Here is a 23,572-nt window from a genome sequence, read left to right on the forward strand (position 1 = left end):
CCCCTCAAGATGGCGGCGGCGCCGCCGGCCCTGCCGTGCGGGGGTCCTGCCGTGCGGGGGTTCTGCCCGGGGGCCGCGCCGTGCCCCGCACCCGGCACCGCACCGCCGGGCCCCGCCGAACCTCAGCGCGGTGCCGGCGGAGCAGGCGGCTCACGGGGGGGGGGGGGGAGGGGGGGAGAGCGGCTGCGGCCCGGGGCGGCGGCTGCGGCCCCAGGGTCACCGGAGTCTGCGGGGTGTCTGTGTGCGGAGACAGAGGTGCCAGACGGGGTCCCCTCTAGGACCAGGACGGGGGAGGGCGTGCGGAGCAGACAGGGGGAGTGCGGGCGGGCGGGCAGGTCCCCGCGCAGTGCCAGCCCATCAGCCGGGGGCGGGACGCGCCGTTCTCCTCCGGTCTGCGCGGGGCTTCAAGGCGGCGAACCTCCCGCTGCCACCGGCCCGCCGATCCGATCCGACACACTGCGGGGAACAGCGCGGCTCTGACCGGCGGAACGGCCATCCCGGGGGAGGCGACCGGGCAGCCCGGTGTCCCAGGCGGTACCGGGACCGGTGTCGCTGCAGCCCCGGAGCAGCCCCCGGCCCAGCCCAGCGCGGGGAGCCCCGGGGGGCGGGCCCGGCTCCTCGTTCGAGGTCCGTGATTGGGTGTCTCGGTGTGCGATCCGATTGGCCAGCCGGGAAAGCGCTTGCCGGCCATTGGCTGAGGGGCGGGCTCCAGTGAGCCGTGCGCAGAGTAGTAGGGAGGGGCGGGGTGATCCGGGGGCAGAGCGCGTGGGGCCGTGTGCAAACCGCGTGTGGCGCAGCCAGAAGGGAGCCGGGAGCGGGCGGGCAGAGCTGCGGAGCGAGAAGGAGCAGGGCCGGACCGGACCGGGCCTACTGTGGTGCGGGCGGGATAGTGCCGCGGCGGGCCGGGGGTCCGCAGGTAACCGCCGGGGAGACCTGGGCCGCCAGGGGGGCTGCTGGGGCCGAGGGGAAGGCAGAGCGCGGAGGAATGATGGCGCCGGCGCACCCCGGCCTAGTGCGCGGGAAAGTGGCGCCGAGCGGCCCGGCGGGGCTCGGGCGGGAATCTCCGGGCTGAACGGCGGAGGGAGGGCGGAGGGCAGCGGATGGGCAGCGCTGAGGGGGAAGCGGGGCGCCGCGGGCCCCGTGAGGGCGGGCGGTGGCGGGTGAGTCAGGCCCTGGCGGGTTCCGGGAGGCGCGGAGGGAGCCTGCGCTGGTCTGGGGGAAGGGAGGCCGGGACGCCGGGGCGCCGGGGCGGGGGTGGGTTAGCCCGGGCCGCTCGGGCAGGCTGGGCGCCGCCCCGGGGGTGCTCGGCCTGTTGGCCCGGGCTCCGGGCGCGACGGTTGCGGCGACGTGTCCCGCCGGCCTGGGCTGCGGCGGTGGTGGCAGCGGGCAGCGCTTCGGGGGGCCGGGGCGGCCGTGCGGGGAGAGGAGAGGGAGAGGGAGACCGCCCGGGGCGGCCCGAGGATGCGGGCCGGGGCCTGTGAGGAACTTCCCGTGGGCGAGCGGCTGGAGCGAGTTTGGGGAGGAGATGAGCTTGTGAGACCGGGGGCTGGGCGGAAGGGGGCTGCAATAAAACTGTTGTTTCTTTCTTTTATTTTTTCAATTTTTTTTTGGTTTTTTTGCTTTCAATTCCTTTTTGCTCCCCGTTTTTTGTAATCTGTGCTAAAGTGCTCCGTGGTGTGGCGGAGCGGTGGCGCCTGGGCCCACCACGTGGCTCCCCACGTGTGAGGCTCCGCCGCAGCCCAGAGGGTCGAGGTGTTGCAACTGCTTGTGTCCGACCACAGGCTGGGATGGTGGTGGCCTGCTCCAAATCCAAGTGTGACCTATAAATGGATAGGAAAAATAGCCGGTGACATCTACAGATCACGGAGTAGTGGAGCAGCCTTTTTATTTAAGTTCCTGTCAGACGTAGTTCTCGTGTAACTGCTGTTAACTCGTTTAGTATCCAGAATTGTCAGCAGGAATTAAATGTAATATTGAGATATAAAATAGGAAGTTTAATGGCGGGGTTTATTTTCATTGCAGCATTTAATAAGAGCCCTTTGCCACGCAGCATTGGGATGACCTAGTCCCATCTTTTTTTCCTCAGTGCAAACGAGCCTGGAGAAGCAATCCTGCATTCTCTTTAAGTGGAGAGGTGAACCGAGTTCACCAGTGCTATGCAAACAGCCTTGCAAGTTACAGGCTTTAAGCCATCATGGTTTTTAAACCGGCTTCAGTACTGTCTGCACTGAATTTTATGTTAAAAGTTAACATGTTGCTGATGTGTTTATCTCACGTTAAAACGTGGTACAGTGAGCAATAAGAAATAAAGGGGGAGGGTGCTAGAATAGGCATATTTGGAAGATAAACTATAGTTTCTCCCCTTCAGATTAGCTGGTATGGCTTGGCAGAAAGTGCTACTGACCAATGAACTTGGGATGAACATCATGAAGTCATGGTGTCTTTTTGACCTGGCTTCTGGCCACTCAGTAGGATCCAAGTTCTGGAGTTTTAGTTAATGATCAGCATTCTTGGATGAGCCTGTGCAGTGGAGTGAGGGGACTCATGTGGAGCATAGGGCTTGGCTTTGCACTTCTGCAGGGGTTTGGTTTGGTTTTTTGTTTGTTTGTTTTTTTTTTTGAAGTTTCAAACTACTTATATCCCGAGTTGGGGGGTTGTTACCTGGTGGTCAGAATACTTAACTTTATATCTTTCTTAGTGAAGACAAAAGCCAGAGACAGGAGCATCACTCTCTCTGCAGTGTGTTTTCAGGTTACAAATGTGGAAATTCAACTAGCTGAGTACTGAGTAGCTGTGGTGACACTCATTTGTCCTGTGTTGAAGAATTCTCAAAAAATGCTTCTTGGGAAATAAGAACTTGGGGGTAGCACTTCTCTTTAAAGAGAATTTTAACCTTTTGAAAGTAAACCCTAGCACTTCTTTTAGCAGTCCTTTCTGCCTTTCCATTTACTTTATAGGGAAGCAAAACTGTGCCTCCTATTCCATAAGGGTTTTGCCATACTCAGACTTGACAAATTCAGGGGTGTATATTGTAGGGTGGTTGCCAGCAGCAGGAAAGAAACTGCTGATTTCTCAACATTTGCCTCTTTAATTAAACTGAGTTGCCAGAGAGCTCTCCTGTCTGCTGGCTTTGGCAGTGGGTTTTATCTACTCTGTCCTTTGAGTGCACTCCCATTAATATTGAATGGAAGTGGGACTTGGAGATGAAAAGTACCTGGTGAGTATAATGAGGATCATTGTCTCTGTATGCAGATCTCTTCTTTAGAGGGCACCTAGGCTAAAAGCCATAAAATGAGGAGCATCACAGGGGAGTTTGGTGGTAGTTCTTACCATCACCAGGTCTAGATGGGCTGCTAAAACAGACTTGGATGTTGTTGAATCTTGTGAAGACTGGAAACTCCAGCATTTCCCCCATTTTGAAAGTTTTTCATGTGCCACAGAAAGCCATGATCTTCCACTTCAAATTTGTGTACAAGGGACTTTAAAGATTCACAAAGAAATGTTGTCCTGCTGGAAGTTTGGTGCTAAAATAGCCCTGAAAAGCTTCAGATCTGACCTAGGCAACCACTGTGGTGGTGCCTCTGACTTGGATCTTTGAACTGTTCTCAGCCCATGATCTTGAGCAGCAGGGCTATCATGCAGAGCAAAGTCTGAAAATCATTGTTAATAATGTTTTCCTGAGCAGCTGCAAGGTGACTTAATTCAGCTTCAAACTAAATTTGAGGAGCTCTGTGGGGGGAGTTGAGGTAAATTACTGCCTTTGTAGCTCAATGGGAGGGGAAGGTGTGTGGCCACTGGGCTTTTTTACAAAATTGGGAATAATTTTGCAGCATTTGACCTGGCTGAGGAATGCTTGATAAGGCCAATTTGTTTTCCATGACTACTCTTCCTATCCTGGTGATGTCAAAGTCTAGTTTGGGGGTTGGTCAGGCTGCTGTGTGTAACACATTTGAGCTGCAGACTACAGTGGTGTGATTGAGGGAAAACTTTCCAAGAAGCCCTCTTGCAGAAGGCTTACTGAAGGTGGCATTGATAGATAAAAGGAACTGCTGGAAACTTGCCTGTGGTGACAAAATGGAGGAGTACTGACTAACAGAGGGGAATTTGAACTTGGGTGGTTTTGACAGTATTTTTTTTTTTTTTCCTCTTGGAAGTAACTGAAAAATGCAATGGTGTCCAAACTGCCTGGAGACAATCCATTTAAGGACTTCTCTTCTGAACCAGCCTTTTCTGGATGTTGCTCCTTAAAGGTGGCTGTTGGCTTTATCTGAAAACAAAACCCTTATGTTGTTTTTTAAAGCAGTTAAGATCAGAGGGGAATTTTGTCCTGTGCAAGGCTTCTTAGAATGTGGGGCAAGTGAAACTGGTGTCAGCTGCATCCACCTCAGCTGGTGAACTCGTGGTCAGTTTCAGAGTCTTTCCAGGAAGAATGCAAAAGTTAAACATTAAAACACCGGTGAAGAGAAATTCCAGGCAAACTGATACTTTTGTATACTTAAGGTATCTCTGAGGATGGAGCAGCATTCTTTGTAATCACACTGCTGGCTGCTGGAGCCTTTAAATATCTCTTGAGTTCAGGGGAAGAAGGGGCCTCTGAAGATAAAGGTTTTTAAATGAGCTTCTCAAATAGTCTGGAAGGATAGTTGTGCAGAGACTGTTGTTTTAAGATCGTGACTGAGTTTGTGTGATCTCACTTTGTCAGTGTGCTCTGTACCAGAGGAAAAGAAACTTCAGGTTTTCCTCTTGAAGGAGCAGTTAAAAAGGAAGGAACTTTGAATTGCCATGAAACTTCTCTTTTCACATTCCCTTGGGGCTGTGACAAGTGAGCTTTTGTCTGTCCTGCAGATCCTGACTGGCAGATAGACTGACCACATGCAGCCTGATAGATTAATCTCAGTATAAAAGCTTTGCCACTGTGTGTCTGAAGTTGTAGCTCACCTATCCAATGTTTCTTTTACCATATGCTACCTCTCTGGTTTGCTGTGGGGTGACTGCTGGCAGAATTCACTCCTGTCACATTGTGCTGCAGTCTGGAGTTCATAGTTTGGAATGAAAGCCTTGTTTGTTTGTTTGTTTGTGTCTGTAAAGATGTACTGCAGTGCTGTTACAGCTCTTGGCACACTTGTTGCTTTTAACAAGTTCTTCATTGCTGCTGTACTCACCTGAAGCCTTTTAAGAGAATTACAAGTTCAGTGAAGAATATCTTTTGGTGTGCAGTTCAGAGAGCCCCTCTTGTCCCTCTGGAAACAAGGAGCAGCACCAGCTATTGTGCCTGGGCCCAGCTCCTGGAGTTGGCTTAGCTTGTGTTTTTCCTCCTCTGCAGTGTCAACACGGTTGCTATGAAAGCAGGGCATAAACAATGGCCCAGGCAGTGCCAGCTGCTGCCACCATGGCAGGCAGCTCCTCACCCTTGGGTGCCTAACAGGACTCTGAAATTTTGAACACAGGAGACTGGGTCATGTGTAAAGTCCAAGCACATCTCTAACTGCTCAAACAGTGAGCTGGTTTATTATTGGTAACATCTGTTTAAGCTCCTCTTGCATCCTTTCATTTCAGAACTTAATTTTAAGAGCAAGTAACTTTTCAGCTGGTCCAGGTGGAAGGGAGATGTGGGGCTACAGAAGTAGCATACTGAAGTTTGTGTCTTGTTCTTGAAATGCTCAGGCTTCTGCTGTAGTTGGGAGGCTGGATGGTCACTCCTGTGCTGAAGGTAATTGGAGAGAGGAACTGCTCAGAGAGAGGAGTGGCTGAAAAAACACTGCAAATTTGTTCAAACATTAGAGCACTGAAATAACTAAATAAAACTTTATGCTTAGATATATGCTCTCCATTTAAGAGCTAAATGTCAGGGTGCTAATTCTGGTTCCTTGAGGTCATGTGTTCTTACTCCTTCTGTAGTGGTTATTCTTCAGGGCACAACTCATGAACATCCCAAGTAATGAGGGATGCTGGATGGTTTGAGGGGAGGGAGGATTAACTGTAGGGTTACAGGAGTATGATCTTGGTTGGGGTCAGGTAAACTCAGTAAAGACACCAGAGAATGAGTCTGTGTTAAGGGTAGTGAATTGAGAGAGAGCATGGGGAGTACTTAAACTTGTCTTGAAGCACACTTCTAAAAAAGTACTTAGATGTTTAACTTGTTCTTTTACTTCTGGTTCTAGAAGTTTTGCATGAGTGTTTTATAGCATGGGGGAGTTATGATAACTGACTGCAGTCTGTTTAACCTGCCTCATCCCAGCTGCTGCTGCAGGGGCCTGTGGCAGACAGGCTTTTCTGCTCAATGAAATGCATACCTCAGTTCCCCAATAAGGACAAAAGCAGTGGTTTGTGCTGTCTCAGGCATGCCTGGCTGGGGTTGCCTTAGCATTCTAAGGATGTTTTCCAAGTTAGACTTCCTGATATCTGTCATGTGTCTTTTAGGGAAGCCAAGTGTCTTAGACATTTTCTTTCATGTAGAGCAGCATGCATCCTGAGCTGTAGGTGAATATATTGAAGTAATAATTCTTGTTGCTTCAATTTTAATTGCTGTTTAGGTCATAAAAGAAAACTGTCTTCAAATGTTACACTGCTGTGTTCTTTAAGGCTCTGGGTTGAATAGTGCCTATTTGTACAAAAAGCTTACAGAATGAAACTTGATCAGCTTGTAGATGTAGTAGCTGCTAGGCAGGTGTTTCAAAAGAAAGTATAACAATTACCAGAAAGAAATAAATCTATAGAGAAAGCACCTGGCTTTTGAGTTCAGTGTGGAGGAATAAGGAAGAGGTGTGTTACTGGAAGAGAACAGCAGTGGGGCTGGTGAGATGAGAGTTAAAAGGGTCCACTTCCCCCCCAAACACGTTGTAAGTTTTTGAAGCAAAGAGTGGCTGCAAAAACTAATGAAAATGGAGTTATGTAGTGTGGTGTTTCTGTGGCTCTTGGAAGCTGTCTCACTCCAGGTGAAGTAGAGATAAAACTTTTATTGCCTACAGGAATTTTAAAAGTCACCATCAGAAAATACTGGCTGAGCCAGAAATACCTTGTGGTTTTCATTGCTTTTATTGGGAGGGTGGGAAACCTTTAAATCTCTTATTTTAATGCAGCCTTTGGTTAGAGGAGGAGAAGGTGTTCTAAAAATGTCCCTTTTCCTCAAGCAGGTGATCTGCAGCCATGAGCAGCAACGAGTGCTTCAAGTGTGGACGTACTGGGCACTGGGCCCGGGAGTGCCCCACTGGGATTGGCCGTGGCCGTGGGATGAGAAGCCGTGGCAGAGGTGATTGATCCCTGGGGTTTGCAGCTTCTTTGTGCAGCAGGAGCTGTAGCTGGCATCCTCAGAAGTGTGTAAAGGGGCTTTGGTAGGCAGGAGTGAAGGAGTTGGGACACACTGATAAATTTTACTGGTTCTAACTTCGGGGTAAGAATTTTGCCAAGGGCCACAGAGTGAAGTTACCTTGTCAGTTCAGCTTGCAGCAGCCTTGAATAAGTACTAAGAATATTCTGAACTTAATCCTTAAGCTTTTTTTTTTTTTTTTCTCCTCTTACCCTTTTCAAGCAGGCTTCCAGTTCATGTCTTCATCTCTCGCAGACATCTGTTACCGCTGTGGTGAGTCTGGCCATCTTGCCAAGGACTGTGATCTTCAGGAGGATGGTAAGTATCACTAAATATTCTATCTCTTCAGTCACAACCTGTGGCTGAAGAGAAGGCTGTAGTACACTGACCACGATCACTGGAACGAGCTGTACATGTCCTTCCTGAGGAGCATGCTACATCTCACTCTACCAAGGTTTTATAGTCTTGTTTGGTATGTTTTTCTTATTGTGGAAGCCTGCTATAACTGCGGTAGAGGTGGCCACATTGCGAAGGACTGCAAGGAGCCCAAGAGGGAGAGAGAGCAGTGCTGCTACAACTGTGGCAAACCTGGGCACCTGGCTCGGGACTGCGACCACGCAGATGAGCAGAAGTGCTATTCTTGTGGAGAGTTTGGACACATTCAAAAAGACTGCACCAAAGTGAAATGCTATAGGTAAGAACTGGCACAAGAGACAACTGGAAACTGTACCTGAAGGGATAAATGCATTCTGGTTTGAATTTTGGTTAGGAAATGAAGCCTGGTAGTTTGTTTGCTTCTTTCCTGTTCTACTACTGCTCAAAGTTAAGACTTCATCACCTGGTGGCCAAGCCAAGTGGTGAATGCAAAGCTGAGCATATCTTGATGGCCAGAACAATGCAGGTGTTCACATCCCTTCAGCTGTGCAGGAGGAAGGGCTGCACCTCTTTGCAGGAGGTACTTGCCTGCAGCAGAAATTTGCAGTTGGGCTCCTGGTTCCAGCTGTAGGGATGAGCTGAGTGGCACAGCCAGCTCCAGCAGAAAGATCCTTGGGTTGTCTTGGGTGTAGGAACCACAGATAGAGGTGGATGTTAAACAGTTTGAAATGCCAGCTTCACAATGCTGCCTGGTTTTCAAGTGCAGACCTGTACCAGAGTCTGGTCCTGAGTGCAGTTCCCCCCCAACACAATTCCCTTCCCTGGAGTCAGGAGAGAGAACATGGTGCATTTGAGTTAAAAGTAGCTGTTCTTAAAACTGACCTGCAGACAGAAGCATTGGAGTGGACAAAACCTGAAATGGTAAAAAAAACCCCAAATTTGTGTATATGATGGGTGGTGGTTTTGGCATATCCTGTGATTTAATGTGAGTTGATCAGTTGGGGAACAGCTTCTGGCTCTGCAGAAGACAAAACTACCTCGTGTCAAAGGCTTCTGAAGCACTGAAGTGGAAGTCTTGACTACAGAACCAGTGTTGCATGAAATCCAAGTAGATGATGTGCCCGACAGATGAGGATTGCTTCGCTGAGTAACTCTTCTGGGTGGTTTTGATGAAAACCCTTTGTTTTTTTGCAGGTGTGGTGAAACTGGCCACGTAGCCATCAACTGCAGCAAGACCAGTGAAGTCAACTGCTATCGCTGCGGCGAGTCAGGGCACCTTGCACGGGAATGCACAATTGAAGCTACAGCCTAATTATTTTCCTTTGTCGCCCCTCCTTTTTCTGATTGATGGTTGTATTATTTTTCTCTGAATCCTCTTCACTGGCCAAAGGTTGGCAGATAGAGGCTACTCCCAGGCCAGTGAGCTTTACTTGCCGTGTAAAAGGAGGAAAGGGGTGGAAAAATCAACTTTCTGCATTTAACTACAAAAATGTTTATGTTTAGTTTGGTAGAGGTGTTATGTATAATGCTTTGTTAAAGAACCCCCTTTCCGTGCCACTGGTGAATAGGGATTGATGAGTGGGAAGAGTTGAGTCAGACCAGCAAAAACCCTCTCTGGGTTACTGGGAAGTGATCCTATGCAGGAGGAAAGAAATTCTGGAAGTGTCTCAACTTCCTCATAACTTTAATTTTATTACAATGGCCTTGGATTGTCTGACCTCAGTAGCTGTTAACACCAAGTAATATCTGCATCAGGCCCTACCTAGAGCATACAGCTGAGTGGGAGTAAACAAACAAGATGCACATGCCTGTTAATGGCCATGAGAGAGAGAGAGAAATCGGGAATAAACTTAAAAGTAACAGTAATTCAGTCAGTGAATGTTCACGTTGGAGATACAGAACGTAATGGGAAGCTTTTGAATAAATATTTCAAAGTCAATCTGAAACCCAGACATCAGTGCTCATAGCATATACAATTTGGAGCTATTCAGGAGTTGCAAATAAATGCATTTTCACAGAAATCAAGATGTTATTTTTGTATACTATATCACTTAGACAACTGAGTTTCATTTGCTTGTAATCAGTTTTTAAAGTTAAGATGGTAAAAGCAATTGAAGTCCTAGAACATAGAAAATGTAATTTTAAACTATCAATAAAGCTGGAGGAGGAAGGGGAGTTTGGCTTAAGTTCCTTTTGTTTATTTTTGGTTCTCATGTACACAGTGCAAAATAACATTAAAAAGGGGTATGTGGAGGTGTAAAAAGTTCAGTTTGGACTTTTCTTTCTGTTTAAATTCCATCTGGTTGTGTCAAGCTGCACATGTGTGAAGCCTGCTGTCCTGCTACCCGTGTGCTGTGTCTGCCTGTGTTCAGTGAGTGGGTTGTGTGCTGCTTTCAGCCCTGATGATGTGATTGAAACATTTCTTCAAAAATCTTAAAAAGATTGAGGTTGAGGTGAGCTTCAGACCTGGGGATAGAGCACCAGCCTGGGGTTGGGGGGAGGCAATGTTCTGGTGCTGGTTTGGGATGCACTAGAGGGTGTAAACCCAAAGCGAGGTGACAGCTGCTGCAGGGGCTCTGGGGATGCTTTTCCTCCAGCCTGGAGATAAAAAACCTTCAGTTCTTGTGCTACTGAGATGAGGAAGAGGCTTTTGCCCCAGATAGAGGGGGGTGTGTGTGTGTTTGGTCTGCCTGGGTGTTTTTGGTAGCTGCTTTTGATGCTGAATGTACTTTTGACCTATAAATAATGTGGCTGAAACTTGTTAAAAATCCACACCTGAAATGGATGTGGCCCCGTCAGGGGGCAGTTGTGGGTTAGGATGGATTAACTGAATCTCCATACTACCTTAAGTCAAGTAGTAATAAAGCTGGGAGCTCTGTGCTTACGAAGCCCTGAAAATCTTTAGCTCTTAACCTGGGGCAGGGAAAGCTTCTCGGTCCCAGCCCCGCAGCGCCCATCACCCCTGCTCTGGTGTTGCTCCCGCAGGGGGTGGTTCTGCTCCCGCTGCTTTCCCAGCACCCTGGGGGCTGTGGCTGAGGTGCTGTCCCAGGCCTCAGGACATTCCGTGATCCCTCCCTCAGGCAGAAGGGTTTGGGATCGGGGCGCTCACTCCACTCCCGGGCAGGGCCGGGCCGGGCTCTTCCCGCCCTTTCCCGCACCTGCGGGCCGCGCATGCGCGGGAGCGCCTCAAGGGCGGTTGGTGCGCGTGCGCAGCTCAGCCCCTTCCAGTTCCGGAGTGGCGGCGCCTCAGGTCCCGGTGCTGGCGGAGGCTCCTGCTCGGCGCTATGGTGAGTGCGGGGTCCTGCGGGACCGGGGCTCCACAGGGAGCGGGTTAGGGTTGTCCTTGTCTCCTTCCTTACCCCTCTCCCTCCCTCATTGCCCCTTTTCCTCCCTCCTTACCCCTCTCCCCCTCTCTGTCCCTCAGGCGGGCGGGCGGGCGGCTGGGGCCGGCGCGGCTGAGGGGCGAGGCGGGGGTCTGGCGGTATCGGTGTCCTCACAGCGCTTCTGTGTTCTCTCTTGCAGGCTCGAAACGCGGAGAAGGCCATGTAAGTACGGCCCGGGGCCTGCAGTACAAACGTGGCTGTTTGCGGCCTTAGCGTGGAGACCTCCCAGCCCTGCTGGTTCCGGGGAGCGCTCGGTGTCACCTCGTGTCCCTCCTGAACCGGCACCACCGGGCTGCAGCCCTGCCTGCCCCGCGCATCTCTGCCTGTGGGTGCTCTCTGAGCCGCCCCTGGCACTGCCTGCTCAGCTTCTTTTACAACACTGAGAGCTTAATAATGGATTAATGAATTCTGGTGCTCAGGGGGGGCTGTGCTGCTGGAGCAGGAGGGGCAGAGGGCACCTGAAGCCAGCACAGCTGGGGCTGTGGGTGCTGGGCTCACCCACAGGAGCCATGAAGCAGTTTCCTTTTCTGCTGCACCTCTCAGCAGTGCTTCAGCTGTAATTCTTCTTGCCTGGCTGTGGCTTTGGCTAAACCACTGATATTTAGCATGTTATTTTACAGATTTTCCTGAGTACCTCTCAGAAAGGTTTGCAGGCTGCATATTTAGAACTGCTGGATTAGAGGCTCTGCTCTGTAGTTGTCTTATCTTTGTCCTAAAATACTTCCCAAGCTTGGAACAGTCACTGGGAGGGAAGCTGAGGAGGGGTGGGGTTATCTGGTGCTGTCTGAGGGGCTCCCTCAGTGATCCCACCCAGTCCAGCTGGGACACTGGGTTGGACAGTGGGATTTTCATTCCCAGCAGAGCTGGGGTTGGTGGCTGAGGGGCAGGGAGAGGGGGTGCTGGGCAGAATTTTCAGTGTGCTCAATTATTCTCTGCTCTTTACTATACCTATGACATGTCCAGGAAATAAATAAAACTGTGAATAAATAAGTAGGAACTGTGTAATAAATAAGAACTAAATATGAACTGTGTGGTCTCTGCTGAGCTGTGAGAGACTGAGAATATTTTGGTAACATCAATAAACGTGATGACCAATTGCTGCTTTCCTTGCAGAAGCCTTTTCTGTGGAGTTTTTGGCTTTGTGGTGTATCCCCTGCCAGGAGCTGTGAACTTGCTGTGCTTACAGCTTGTTGGGAGCCTTTTGCTGCTAATGTCTAACATACTGCCATATATTAAGCATAAAAATAATGAGCTGCTTACTGGGATTTGTAGTTATCTGAAAAATTAGATTTCTGTGGAGGAGAATGAAGGTTTCTGGGGTTAAAGAAGTGGCTAGAACTGTCGTGGAGCATTTATTGGTTCAGAGGTTGAAGCCTGTGTTTCCTACAGAAATTAACCAGCAATAAACCCCCAGGGTAACTCTTGTTTCTTTTGAAATGGAGATGTGTAAAAGCAAACCTGCTCCCTCTCTTTCCTTAGGACGGCCTTGGCCAGGTTCAGGCAAGCTCAGCTTGAGGAAGGGAAGGTGAAGGTAAGATGGAAAAACCCCAAAACTTGCTCAGCTGCAGTGCAGAGCAGGCTGGGAGCCTGGGGCAGAGCTGGGTGACAAGCTGCCAGCTCCTGGTGGCCTCCAGGGGCCTGGCACTGCTCTTCTGGGCAGCAGCTGAGCTGGGGGCTGTGGCACAGAAGAGAAATGGCAAATAGGACCTTTCTCACCTGAATTACCTGTTTAAAAAAGTTGGGGAGGGGGGGGATGTGTGTTTCAGGGGTGTGTGTTTTAGGGGTGTGTTGGCTCAGCTGCCCAGAGGAGAGGGTGAACTGACCACCACTTCTGCTTTTAGGTAGCCAAGGGAAAATAGGGAATACTTAGAAAAAAAAAAAAATCCAAATTACAGTAATGCTCTAAATAGAGCAGGGGGCTGGGCAGAGCATGAGCACTGTTCCTGAGACTCATGTTTTCTCCTTTGGCAACTGTTGAAGCAAATCAGTGCACAGACACTTATTTTCACTGACAGGAATCACAGGGTTTGTTTGGATTTCTTCCAGAAGGAAAGAATCCTCCTCATAATCTTGCTCCTTGCTCATTTTCTGGCAGAACAGTGGCCACGAACAGAGCCTTAGGAGCAGTGTGAAGTCAGGGCTTGCATGAGCCATAACCTTGGCATCTTGCTGACCCAACACATGATAGCTGGGCAGCTGCTCCTCATTGCCTTCACTGCCCTCCAGCTTTGTTTTTGCTGGGTGGAAAATGGACAAAAATATTGGCTTGGCAACTGTGGAATTGAAAAAAAACCCATCACTGTAAGGAAAGAAATTATTCCCCTGCCTAAAACCACCCAGGGCCTCAGACTGACTACCTCTGGATGTTCCTGGCTACCTCTGGATTTTCCTGTATTCCTGAAAGGTGTTCTGGATAAACTGTAGTTGAGAAAGTACAAAATAAACAAGAAGTCACAGTGTAAAAAAAAAAAAATTACCAGTACTTAGGTAGCAGGAGCTGGGAAAGAAAGGCCTTAACTCAACAGCTTCTTTGGAAACTGGGTTTTATTTAGGTGCTGGTATGACAGTGATGTAATTCAGCTGTCCAAAGTTGAACATTGTTTGTTTTGGAGAGAACTGGGGGGGGTGGTTTGAAAAACCAGATGACAGATATTTTTTATTTAAAACAAAGTGGATTGTTGTGTTCTGTGATTGTCCCATTTGGCAGGGCTGTAAATTATCAATAATTTTCCAGTTCATAAGAATCTGCAGAAGGCACTGCAGCTTGGCAGCATGGTTTGGGCTTAACTGAGCAATACATTTTCCATGAAATGCTGGGAATATGTTGATGCTATCTTGAAACTTCCTGGTGTCTGGCTTTGTGTTCAACAGGAACGAAGACCTTTCCTTGCCTCAGAGTGCAATGAATTGCCTAAAGCTGAGAAATGGAGGAGACAGGTAATGTCACACTGGAGAGTTTTCCAGTTCTGCAGCAGGTGGAGCTTTAGCATTCCCTGGTTAGACAGCCTGCTTACAGATTTTTTTCCAGACTTCTTCAGTATGCTGAAGGTTAAATCACAGCATAATTGAGGTGGGGAGATCATCTGGTTCACCATGGTGTTCCAAGTAGGTCACACCACATCAGGTTGTTCAGGTCCATGTCCAACCAAATGTTGAATATCTTCAGGGGTTTGGATTCCACAGGTTTTTTTGGTTCCTATTCATCCTTAATGGTTTTTTTTTTCCTCTTTGAAGGTAATCAAATCAGAATTCCCTCTGTTCCAACTTCTGTTGGTAGCTACTTGTGCTGGTGTCATGCACCTCTCAAACACTCTGGCTCTGTCTTCTCTAGACTCTGCACCAGGTAGCTGAAGGCAGCAGTATCTTCCTTCTTTTTGCCTACTGCCCAGCCAGATCAAACCCAGTGCTCTCTCTCAGCCTCTCTCCCTTCTGCTCTTATCACATGGGCTGCTGTAAAAATGTTTTTCAAGCCCTTTGAAAAAAAATCAAATCTCTGTTGATACTTGAAATTAATGGGCTGAGATCCATTTTCCAGATCAGAAAGCCCACTTGGATCGTTCTAGGGTTGTTTGTTTTTTTTAAACCCTTTTCTAACTTTTTAGAACTTAACTTTTGTTCTTATTTATCTAGATCATTGGAGAAATATCCAAGAAAGTGGCACAGATTCAGAATGGTAAGGGCTGATTTCTAATTATGTTGTAATTTTTGAATCTCCAGTCCTAGGGTTGCAGTAAAAATCACATTTCATGTGAGCTACGCTGTTACCATTGCATAAACCCTGAAGTTACTCCAGTGCTTCTTGTAAGCTGCCTGATTTATTGTCTCTTTCCCCTCTAACAGCTGGATTAGGTGAATTCAGAATTCGGGACCTGAATGATGAAATAAACAAACTTCTGAGGGAGAAAGGCCACTGGGAATTCAGAATAAAGGAGCTCGGAGGCCCTGACTATGCTGTAAGTGTGGAATTATTTTGTACTGTGTGGTTGTTTTATTTACAAATAAAGTGAATATTGAGACAAAACCTGTGCAGTGTTTAGTTAACCAGGTGTTGCTTGGCCAACACTGAGTAGATAAGAACACTTTATCCCCTTGCTGGGGTAGTTTGATCTTACACGGGTAGCACAACTCCCTTCCCAGCCCTTTCATCTATTCAGGTGCCCAGGAAAAGAGGAAATATCAGATGCAAGAGGAATAAAGTTTTAAGCAATCAACTCCATTTATTTTCCAGAGGATTGGCCCGAAAATGCTAGATCATGAGGGGAAAGAAGTTCCAGGAAACAGAGGTTACAAATATTTTGGAGCTGCAAAGGATTTACCAGGAGTTAGAGAACTTTTTGAGAAGGAACGTGAGTAAATAGCAACTGTTCCCAGACATGAAGCTACAGGTAGTATATCTTGAGTAAAATGCCTGCCATGGCATGTGGGAGATACTAGTGAGAGGATGCTCTGGCCTGGGTCTTAGATTAGCTGCATGAAGCCCTGAACACCAGGGTTTTTTCATTCATTAAATGCTGTTTCTTTGGGCAAAGAGCACATTTGGCTGTTTGCAGTTAAAGAAATGTAGAAAATGTTTTCTACTGGAAGTGGCAAGGACTGATGTGCTTCAGAAACTTTTCCACCATAACAGGTTAATTCTGTTGGTGAGTTCTCAATAGTACTCTTGAGTTCTAAATTTAAAAAAATAAAATTGGCTTGAACATAATTTTAGAAGCAGGAATCAGCTTTTATTATAGGAAAAGTAGATGTATGTGGGTAGAACTTTTATATATTGAAGTGTCAGAGGTTAAGTCAGATTTCTTTGGACCTGGAAGAGAGGGGGGCATTCTGAATCAGCTCTTTCTTATTTGTCATCTGCAAAGCAGAGTCATGGGAAGCACAATATGAGCTGGGGGAGCTTAGGACAGGTCTTTGTTTCCTTTCAGAGTGCTCTTGCTCAGCACTGGCACAGACAGGGGCAAAACCCACCTGGATCCTGACAGGGTAGAACTGCCACAGCATGGGAGTTGTGCATTCCAGTCCTGGATCCAGGGTGTTTTGTGCAGGGAATGCCAGTACTGGCAGCAGCTCAGGTGGTGCAGTGGAGGTTGGCTGTAGGTGCTGTGGGGTTGTTAGGAAGCAGGAGTGCACAGCAAGCTGTGAGGGTGGAGCTGGGTGAGTGACTGTCCTGTTCCTTCAGCCCTCCCACCACCTCGGAAGACTCGAGCTGAGCTGATGAAATCCATTGATGCAGAATACTATGGCTACAGGGATGAAGATGATGGTATTCTGGAGCCACTGGAGCAAGAACATGAAAAGAAAGGTATGTGAGGCTCAAAACCTGCATAAATAAGCTCAAGAAGGGGGTGGTGGCAGACTGAAGTTACCTTTTTATCACTGGGGATGTTTTCTTGTGCTTATCTGTCACACAGATTTTTAACCCCTGTACAGCTTTTCAGGTGTGAGAGATGTGCTTGAGAGATGTGCTTGAGAGTTGCCTTTCATCTTTACCACTCTTAATGATTTAATATTTTCAGCATGTGATTTTCTGTTGAAGAAAAATCTCTTCTTTTCCCCTCACCTTGTTTATGCTCAAGAGTATAAAAGAGAAGGCTGTAGCAGGGAGATCTGTGGAGCTCAAGGGGTTGGTTCCTTCCTTTGAAAAAACTGACTCCTGTCTCACCCAGTTACAGCTGGGTAGTGCTCTTGGAGATTAGAGGGGACCCTCTGGTAAGTTGGGGTGACCTGTGCTAATTTATCCAATAAATTTTATTTATCCAATCTAATTTTATTTATATTTAACCTGTGCTAATTACTTCAACACAGTTGTATTTTTTCCCTGGAAACCCCTGCTTTCTCAATATATGATATTTATCCATTAGCTTTGGAAACAGGAAACAAATCAAGGGAACAGGAGCTTCACTTGCTGCAGAGATGCTGTTGAGGAAACTGGGGCTGCAGCTGGACTGTGCTGCCTTAGCTTGCTCTCAGATTCATTTCCCATTTTCCTTTGTTGATCAGTTATAGCAGAAGCAGTGGAAAAATGGAAAAAGGAGAGAGAAGCACGGCTTGCAAGAGGTGAGGAGGAAGAGGAGGAGGAAGAAAACATCTATGCTGTCAATGATGATGAGGTACGTGGTGCCTGAGCTAACCTAACGTTTCCTGTGTCCTCTCCACTGCCTCCTCAGAAGAAAGGTTCTTTCTCTGAGAACCTGTGAGCTGCTGCTTTCTCTCTGCCTGACTCTGGGCAGTTGTGGTCTCCTGCTTGTGTCTGAATCCTGGCAGAGCAGGGCTGTGCCCAGGTGCAGTCCTGGCTGTCACGTGGCTCTTGCTCCTTCATTTCCTCTGCTGCCAGCACCAGTAAGAAGTGAGGGACATTATCTGTAAAAAGGATACTGGGAATGAGTCCTCATTTTTCATATCTAAATGGGTTTATTACAAGGATAAAAAGGAAATAGTCCATAAGGTAAACCTGGTTGTTCCTTTGGTCCCCTTTTTATTTGGATTATCTCGTGCTTCATAAGCCCAGCTGTCAGGCAGGAAGAAGCAGTACACAGCTGTACAGGGCAGTGGTAAATTTATTTTGAATAAAGCAGCTAGCTCTGCTTTTGTTCATAGCTTTGCTGTGGCAGCCAGAGAGATCTGGAAGAGAAAGAAATACAGCCATGGTTCATAGAATCATAGAATCCTAGGGGTTGGAAGGGACCTGGAAAGATCATCTAGTCCAACCCCCCCTGCCAGAGCAGGGCCCCCTAGAGTACATCCCCTAGGAACGTGTCCAGGTGGGTTTTGAATGTCTCCAGTGAAGGAGACTCCACAACCCCCCTGGGCAGCCTGTTCCAGGGCTCCGTCACCCTTACAGTAAAAAAATTTTTTCTGATATTCAACTTGAACCTCCTATGCTCCAATTTACACCCATTACCCCTTGTCCTATCACTGGTCACCACTGAGAAAAGCCTAACTCCATCTCCCTGACACTCACCCCTTACATATTTGAAAACATTGATGAGGTCACCCCTCAGTCTCCTTTTCTCCAAACTAAAGAGACCCAGCTCCCTCAGCCTTTCCTCATAAGGGAGATGTTCCACTCCCTTAATCATCTCAGTAGCTCTGTGCTGGACTCTTTCAAGCACTTCCCTGTCCTTCTTGAACTGAGGGGCCCAGAACTGGACACAATACTCCAGGTGTGGCCTCACCAATGCAGAATAGAGGGGGAGGAGAACCTCTCTTGACCTACTAACCACCCCCTTTCTAATGCACCCCAGGATGCCATTGGCCTTCTTGGCCACAAGGGCACATTGCTGGCTCATGGTCATCTTCTTGTCTACCAGGACCCCCAGGTCTCTTTCACCTACACTGCTCTCCAGCAGCTCAGCCCCCAACCTATACTGGGACATCGTGTTGTTCTTCCCCAAATGCAAAACTCATTCCCATTTTATTCCCATGCTCCCCAGCTGTCACGGTTTAACACTGGCCCGGCAATTAAACCAAGTAACAGACGCTCTCTATTAATCTCTCTCTCCTCCCTTATAAGAAACCCTTATATCTCGGTGGAACCTCCATAAGGGAGAGAGACTTATGGGTTGGAAACTAAACTACACAACTTTAATGAAACAGTAATGATAAATAGGAAAAATTACTAAATATATACAAATACACAAGAAAAGGGATACCACATTCCTCCCCCCTTTCCCCCAGTAGCTCTCACGTCACCACCGAGGCTGCAGGGCAGCTCTGGGAAAGTCCAGGCTGGACTCCTGGAGTTGGCAGCAGTCGGGAACTGGAGGCAGGAACACACAGATATGGGCTGGGATGGATCAGGAGCACAGGCAGACAAACGGACGGGATCCTTCCAGGATGCTGGGGTGAAGGAAAGGGAAGCAGGAAAGGCAGGAAGGGCAGGCAGCCGGAAGCTGGAAATCAGGAAATCTGGCTTGGCCCTCGTGATCCCTCAAATCTATACTGAGGATGATGTATATGGGATGGAATACTCTGTTTGGTCAGTTCTGGCATCTATCTTGTCCGTTCCTCCCCAAAGGAGGGATGCAGGTGGGACCTCTTTATGTTTTCCTCAGAGCTGAGCAGTGGCCTTGGCTCTGCACACCAGTCTCTAGCAGTAACTATAAACATCAAGTGTTATCAGTCCTAGAAACACACACTGTCTGAGAAACTTGCTGTTCATTTCAGCAAGTGCAACTACTTACAAGAGACTTAGCTAAAAGCAAAAGTACAAGACAGAAAATCACCTTTATCCTGGCCCAAACCAGGACACCAGCAAAGGAAAAGCCATGAAAATGGAGGCAGCAAACCTGAAAGCACCAAGGAGCAGGATCTGAACATGATGCTGGCCATATTCCTTTGTTTGGTCCTATCCACCTGGTTTTTGTTTGTAGTATTGATCATGTTCTCTTCAGTTATTTCAGGCAGAGTGAGTAAGAGATGTTTCTGATGACCCTTTCAGAAAGCAAACTTGGTGTGGCTTTGATTTTTTTCTTTCAGTCTGATGAGGAAGGTGCCAAGGATAAAGAAGGTGAAGAAGGCCAACAGAAGTTTATTGCACATGTTCCAGTGCCATCTCAACAGGAGGTAAGACATAACAAAGATAAGTTGCAGAGATGCACTCTGGCTTTTGCAAGACAAAGATCTTATTTTGTGGCATGTCACCTGTAAAAATGTCCTCAGTGTGTTATTTCTGTCACTGGACTCTGCATCTCCTCAGTCCTCTGTCAGATGCTGTGGAACTGGCCAGAATTATGCTGTAACCCTTTTCATCTGAGGGTTTCCAGATCCTTCCTAAGTGTTACATAAATTGAAAAGCATTGTGGTGTTACAATCAAGATAACCCTGAATTGCCTACTACATCTTTACAGTGCTTTTCTCCTACTGGTTTAACTTTTTTTAAAATTAATGGGTTGATTTCTGAACTGCAGGATTTGCCCTCCTAAGTTTTGTAAAATCATTATGGCCTTGAACTGACTTTATATTTTGAAATTACTCTAGGGTATAAATTACCTTAACAGGTTATTTGAAATATAACTCAGGCAAGAAGGTTCTGGAGTTATGTATCTTTTGGTAGGAATGCCTTTATGTCACACAAGTGGGAGGTGGCAGTCTGTCTTCTGTTCTGTGACATCAGGATCCTGCACAGTCAGAAAAACTTTTTACATGTAATGGGTTGGCAAAACTGCAGGAGAGAAGAAACAAAAATACTGCTCTCCGACCAGTGGTGTTCTCCTCATGAAGAGAGCACAACTGAGAGTCACAACTGGTTTCCTAATAACCACTGATTTGCATAGAAATCTCTTCTAATTAGACAGGAGTGTTATCTCTTCCCTTTTTTGAGGCAAATCACCCCATACTTTGTGCTTATGGGATTATGCCTTCTAGAGTCTAAATTACAGGAAGCTAAGGATCAAATACTGTGTGCAATTTGGGCAAATAGAAAATCACCACTGAGATGAAAAGAAGTCTTGCAGGTTTAGTGGATCTTCAGAGTACAAACTTGTGAAAGAATCGTGTGTTGCTGGCACTTGTGGACAACACGTGGGGAAGAGGCTCCTGGCTGTTGTTGCTCTGGGAGGCACTCCCTGAACTCAGAGGTCCAGGCTGCTGTGGCAGAACTCCACTTGTCTGCATTTGTTAAGGCTCTATCTGAGACAGTTGTTGGAAGCAAAATTCAAGTGACTGCACTGGGACTTAAATAAAATGGCAGCTGACATCCTAACTGAAAAGGGTAGGAGCAGGGATCTGAACCAAAGGCATCTATTTTACTGCTGCTTTTGACTTCCTTGAGTTGCAGCTCAGTATTTTTTTTAATACTACTGACTCCACTTACTTCAACTGCTTTTACACCAGCACACACCTCTTTCACAGGCTGTTTCCTGTGGTTTTCTTCCTCCTATTTTAATAGCAAAGCTTGGTAGTTTTCAGCATCTGAGTCAAGCTGAATGTCACCCTCTTTCTGTATTTGCAGATTGAAGAAGCTCTTGTGAGGAGAAAGAAGATGGAGCTTCTGCAGAAGTATGCCAGTGAAACCCTGATGGCACAGAGTGAAGAAGCAAAAACACTTCTAGGATTGTGAGATTGCATTAGTATGTCCTGGGTTTTACCTCATCCATCTTAAAGCAACAGGCTGATGTGTTCTGGTAGCAATCAGGCTTAGTTCTGAAAGTCCCTTGGGATGTTAGGAGTGAACTGAGGAAGTCACAGTGTGTTTTGTGGAAGGAAAACCATCAAACATGTTTTAGTGAGTGCCAAAAAAAGCTCAGACCTCAGTTGACTTGACTCTGCATCTTCAGTAACTGTCTTCAGTCCTTTCACTTTGTAGAACAGTCTGTGCACTGGTGCCTTGTAGAGACTGAACCATGGACCCAATCACTCCTTAAATCCTGATGGAAAACTGATGATGTGTCTGCCATGCTGCCTGCTGTATCCTGCCTGCACACAGCTTTCTCATGTTCATTTTTGCTGACCTGAGCCCAGAAGTAACTTGTTCTGTTATGCCTGGGTAGTTCACAGGACAGCCAAGAACCCCCTCAGAGGTACCTGATCTTAGGAGTGGCTTTGCAGTTGGTTTGGTTCTTTATGTAACACATGCAATATGTCTCAGAGCTGTTACTCTTTTTGTGGTTTGTAACCATGCCTGGGTGAATTGCTTAAGTGCTGGATATTTCAGCAGCTGTTGTAAATACTTCTGACTTTATTATACCTTGTTCAAACATTTTTAGTAAAACTTCCATGCAAACTGATGTCTCATTTTGTTCTAGCTCAGAGGATCATGTTGATTCCCCAGTTGCAGCCAGAGAATGGAATCACAGCCAGTCACCCATGTAGGGATTGGAAGCTGCACATCCCCTGCTGCCCTTAGCTTGTGCATCCTGTGACAAGAGGCAGATGACAGCAGAGCCTGTCTAGAGTCTTACAGGTGACTGATATTGTTATACAGGTTATAAATCCTAAATTGGACACCTACAGCCATAGAAGTATAGAAGTATTACTTAAGGAGTATAGTATTTAACAGCCAAGTAACTGTGTCTGGGACTATCTAGAGTTTCTAGGTGCTCTGAGTACTCAGCTCTGTCTGTTGTTAATCCACTCCAGAGTGGTCAAAGCTCTGCCTCTACAGTTTGAGCTTTGGTTTACTTCTATATAAATGATTAAACAAAAAAGCCTTGAAAACGTGGGAAGCATAGCTGCCAATTTCAAACCTTAAAACAAAAAAGGCAAGTATTGATAGCAAGCAGATAGGTACAAACTTTTTTCCTGTTAGCAGCTTAACTGTTTCTGCTTTGTAATAAAGCAGCAAATGAGTATATTTCTGACTGGTAATAATTTGTGTGCTCCAAGTTGCAAGCATCTATCAAAAGCTGTTAGTTTGTGCTGCTACCCCTCGAGTGGTTTATGGTTTATGGTTTGGAGAAGGTGATGTGCTTTTATCCACACACTACCTGTGTTGCTTTAAAAGGCAGCATGGTTTCCCAGAGCTCCTTCCCTGAAACCTCTGACCACCAGGAATGGAATGTGTTGGATGTGCTGCCAGGTTTCTGTCCTAGCAGTGCACTTCACCAGTGGAAAAGATGAAGCTGTGAAGGAGAAAGGGTCTGGTGCCTGTTATTAAGCTACTGAGTTCCTGGAGCTTAATAAATTGGTCAGCAGTCTACCAAGTCCTTACCATGCTTCAGGTCACCAAGCCATGATCTGAGCAGGGCTGCTGACACACAGGGTACAGACAGCATAACTGCAGCAGCCAAGTGTGCTGGCCAAAAAGGTGCTTAAAGCCCTGTTGTGAACAGTGCCTTGCCAACCATGCTTCTACTACATTTATTTCTTTTTTTGTTCAGTGAATCAATTTTTTCTTCTAGGGGAGCTGTGCTCATAAGAATGCCAGTCTAGCTGTAGGGTTACTGAACTGCATGCTGGAGATTAACTAAACTAGATTTAGAGGGGTGAAACTAGGGCAACTGGGCTGGTGAAGGGATCCAGCACAGATCCTATGAGGAGAGGCTGAGGGAGCTGGGGGTGTTGAGGCTGGAGAAGAGGAGGCTCAGGGGAGACCTCATCACTCTCTACAACTCCCTGAAAGGAGGTTGGAGCCAGGGGGGGGTTGGGCTCTTTTCCCAGGCAACTCTCAGCAAGACAAGAGGGCACAAGAGGTCTCAAGTTGTGCCAGGGGAGGTTTAGGTTGGACATTAGAAAGAATTTCTTTCTGGAGAGGGTGCTCAGCCATGGGAATGGGCTGCCCAGGGAAGGGGTGGATTCTCCATCCCTGGAGATATTTCCAAAGAGCCTGGATGTGGCACTCAGTGCCATGGGCTGGGAACCACGGGGGGAGTGGATCAAGGGTTGGACTTGGTGATCTCTGAGGTCCCTTCCAACCCAGCCCATTCTAGGATTCTATGAAAAACCCAGTAGTTTCTATGGCCTGATTTATTTGGGGAGTTTGGTAATACCAGTGGCTGATCCCTTCTGTCACTATAAATCTGTGACACAGAAGAGAGAAAAGAGAAGGGTAAAGACAGATCAGGGGCAGAGT

General features: G+C 47.4%; 2 protein-coding genes across 10 annotated transcripts; both read left to right on the top strand.

Annotated features, from left to right (window-relative positions):
• Positions 1-726: 726 nt before the first annotated feature.
• On the top strand, positions 727-9,944 carry CNBP (CCHC-type zinc finger nucleic acid binding protein). 9 transcript variants are annotated; one of them, XM_071755430.1, is made up of 5 exons: positions 727-916; positions 7,134-7,249; positions 7,532-7,624; positions 7,802-8,000; positions 8,876-9,944. In XM_071755430.1, the coding sequence occupies exons 2-5, from the start codon at positions 7,147-7,149 to the stop codon at positions 8,991-8,993; spliced, it is 513 nt and encodes a 170-aa protein (XP_071611531.1). In that variant the 5' UTR covers positions 727-916; positions 7,134-7,146; the 3' UTR covers positions 8,994-9,944. The 9 variants fall into 9 exon arrangements, with proteins under 9 accessions (XP_071611531.1, XP_071611532.1, XP_071611526.1 ...); XM_071755431.1 differs by having other exon boundaries at positions 749-916; positions 7,131-7,249; XM_071755425.1 differs by having other exon boundaries at positions 750-916; positions 7,131-7,249; positions 7,529-7,623; positions 7,798-8,000.
• An 832-nt stretch (positions 9,945-10,776) lies between these two features.
• ISY1 (ISY1 splicing factor homolog) lies at positions 10,777-21,788 on the top strand. The gene is made up of 11 exons (XM_071755472.1): positions 10,777-10,968; positions 11,204-11,226; positions 12,544-12,595; positions 13,936-14,001; positions 14,695-14,737; positions 14,905-15,017; positions 15,293-15,410; positions 16,241-16,363; positions 17,062-17,171; positions 19,540-19,626; positions 21,014-21,788. Exons 1-11 carry the CDS (start codon positions 10,966-10,968, stop codon positions 21,119-21,121), a joined length of 846 nt encoding a protein of 281 aa, XP_071611573.1. The 5' UTR covers positions 10,777-10,965; the 3' UTR covers positions 21,122-21,788.
• The last annotated feature ends 1,784 nt before the right edge of the window (positions 21,789-23,572 follow it).

Source organism: Heliangelus exortis, chromosome 12 (assembly GCF_036169615.1).
Source record: "Heliangelus exortis chromosome 12, bHelExo1.hap1, whole genome shotgun sequence".
Taxonomy (NCBI): domain Eukaryota; kingdom Metazoa; phylum Chordata; class Aves; order Apodiformes; family Trochilidae; genus Heliangelus; species Heliangelus exortis.

Coding starts and splice junctions, on each gene's coding strand:
- CNBP (XM_071755425.1), top strand. CDS start 7,147: ATGAGCAGCAACGAGTGCTTCAAGTGTGGACGTACTGGGCACTGGGCC. Junction 7,250..7,528: donor GATGAGAAGCCGTGGCAGAG/GTGATTGATCCC, acceptor ACCCTTTTCAAG/CAGGCTTCCAGTTCATGTCT. Junction 7,624..7,797: donor ACTGTGATCTTCAGGAGGAT/GGTAAGTATCAC, acceptor TTTCTTATTGTG/GAAGCCTGCTATAACTGCGG.
- ISY1 (XM_071755472.1), top strand. Junction 12,596..13,935: donor TTGAGGAAGGGAAGGTGAAG/GTAAGATGGAAA, acceptor TGTGTTCAACAG/GAACGAAGACCTTTCCTTGC. Junction 15,018..15,292: donor TCGGAGGCCCTGACTATGCT/GTAAGTGTGGAA, acceptor TTTATTTTCCAG/AGGATTGGCCCGAAAATGCT.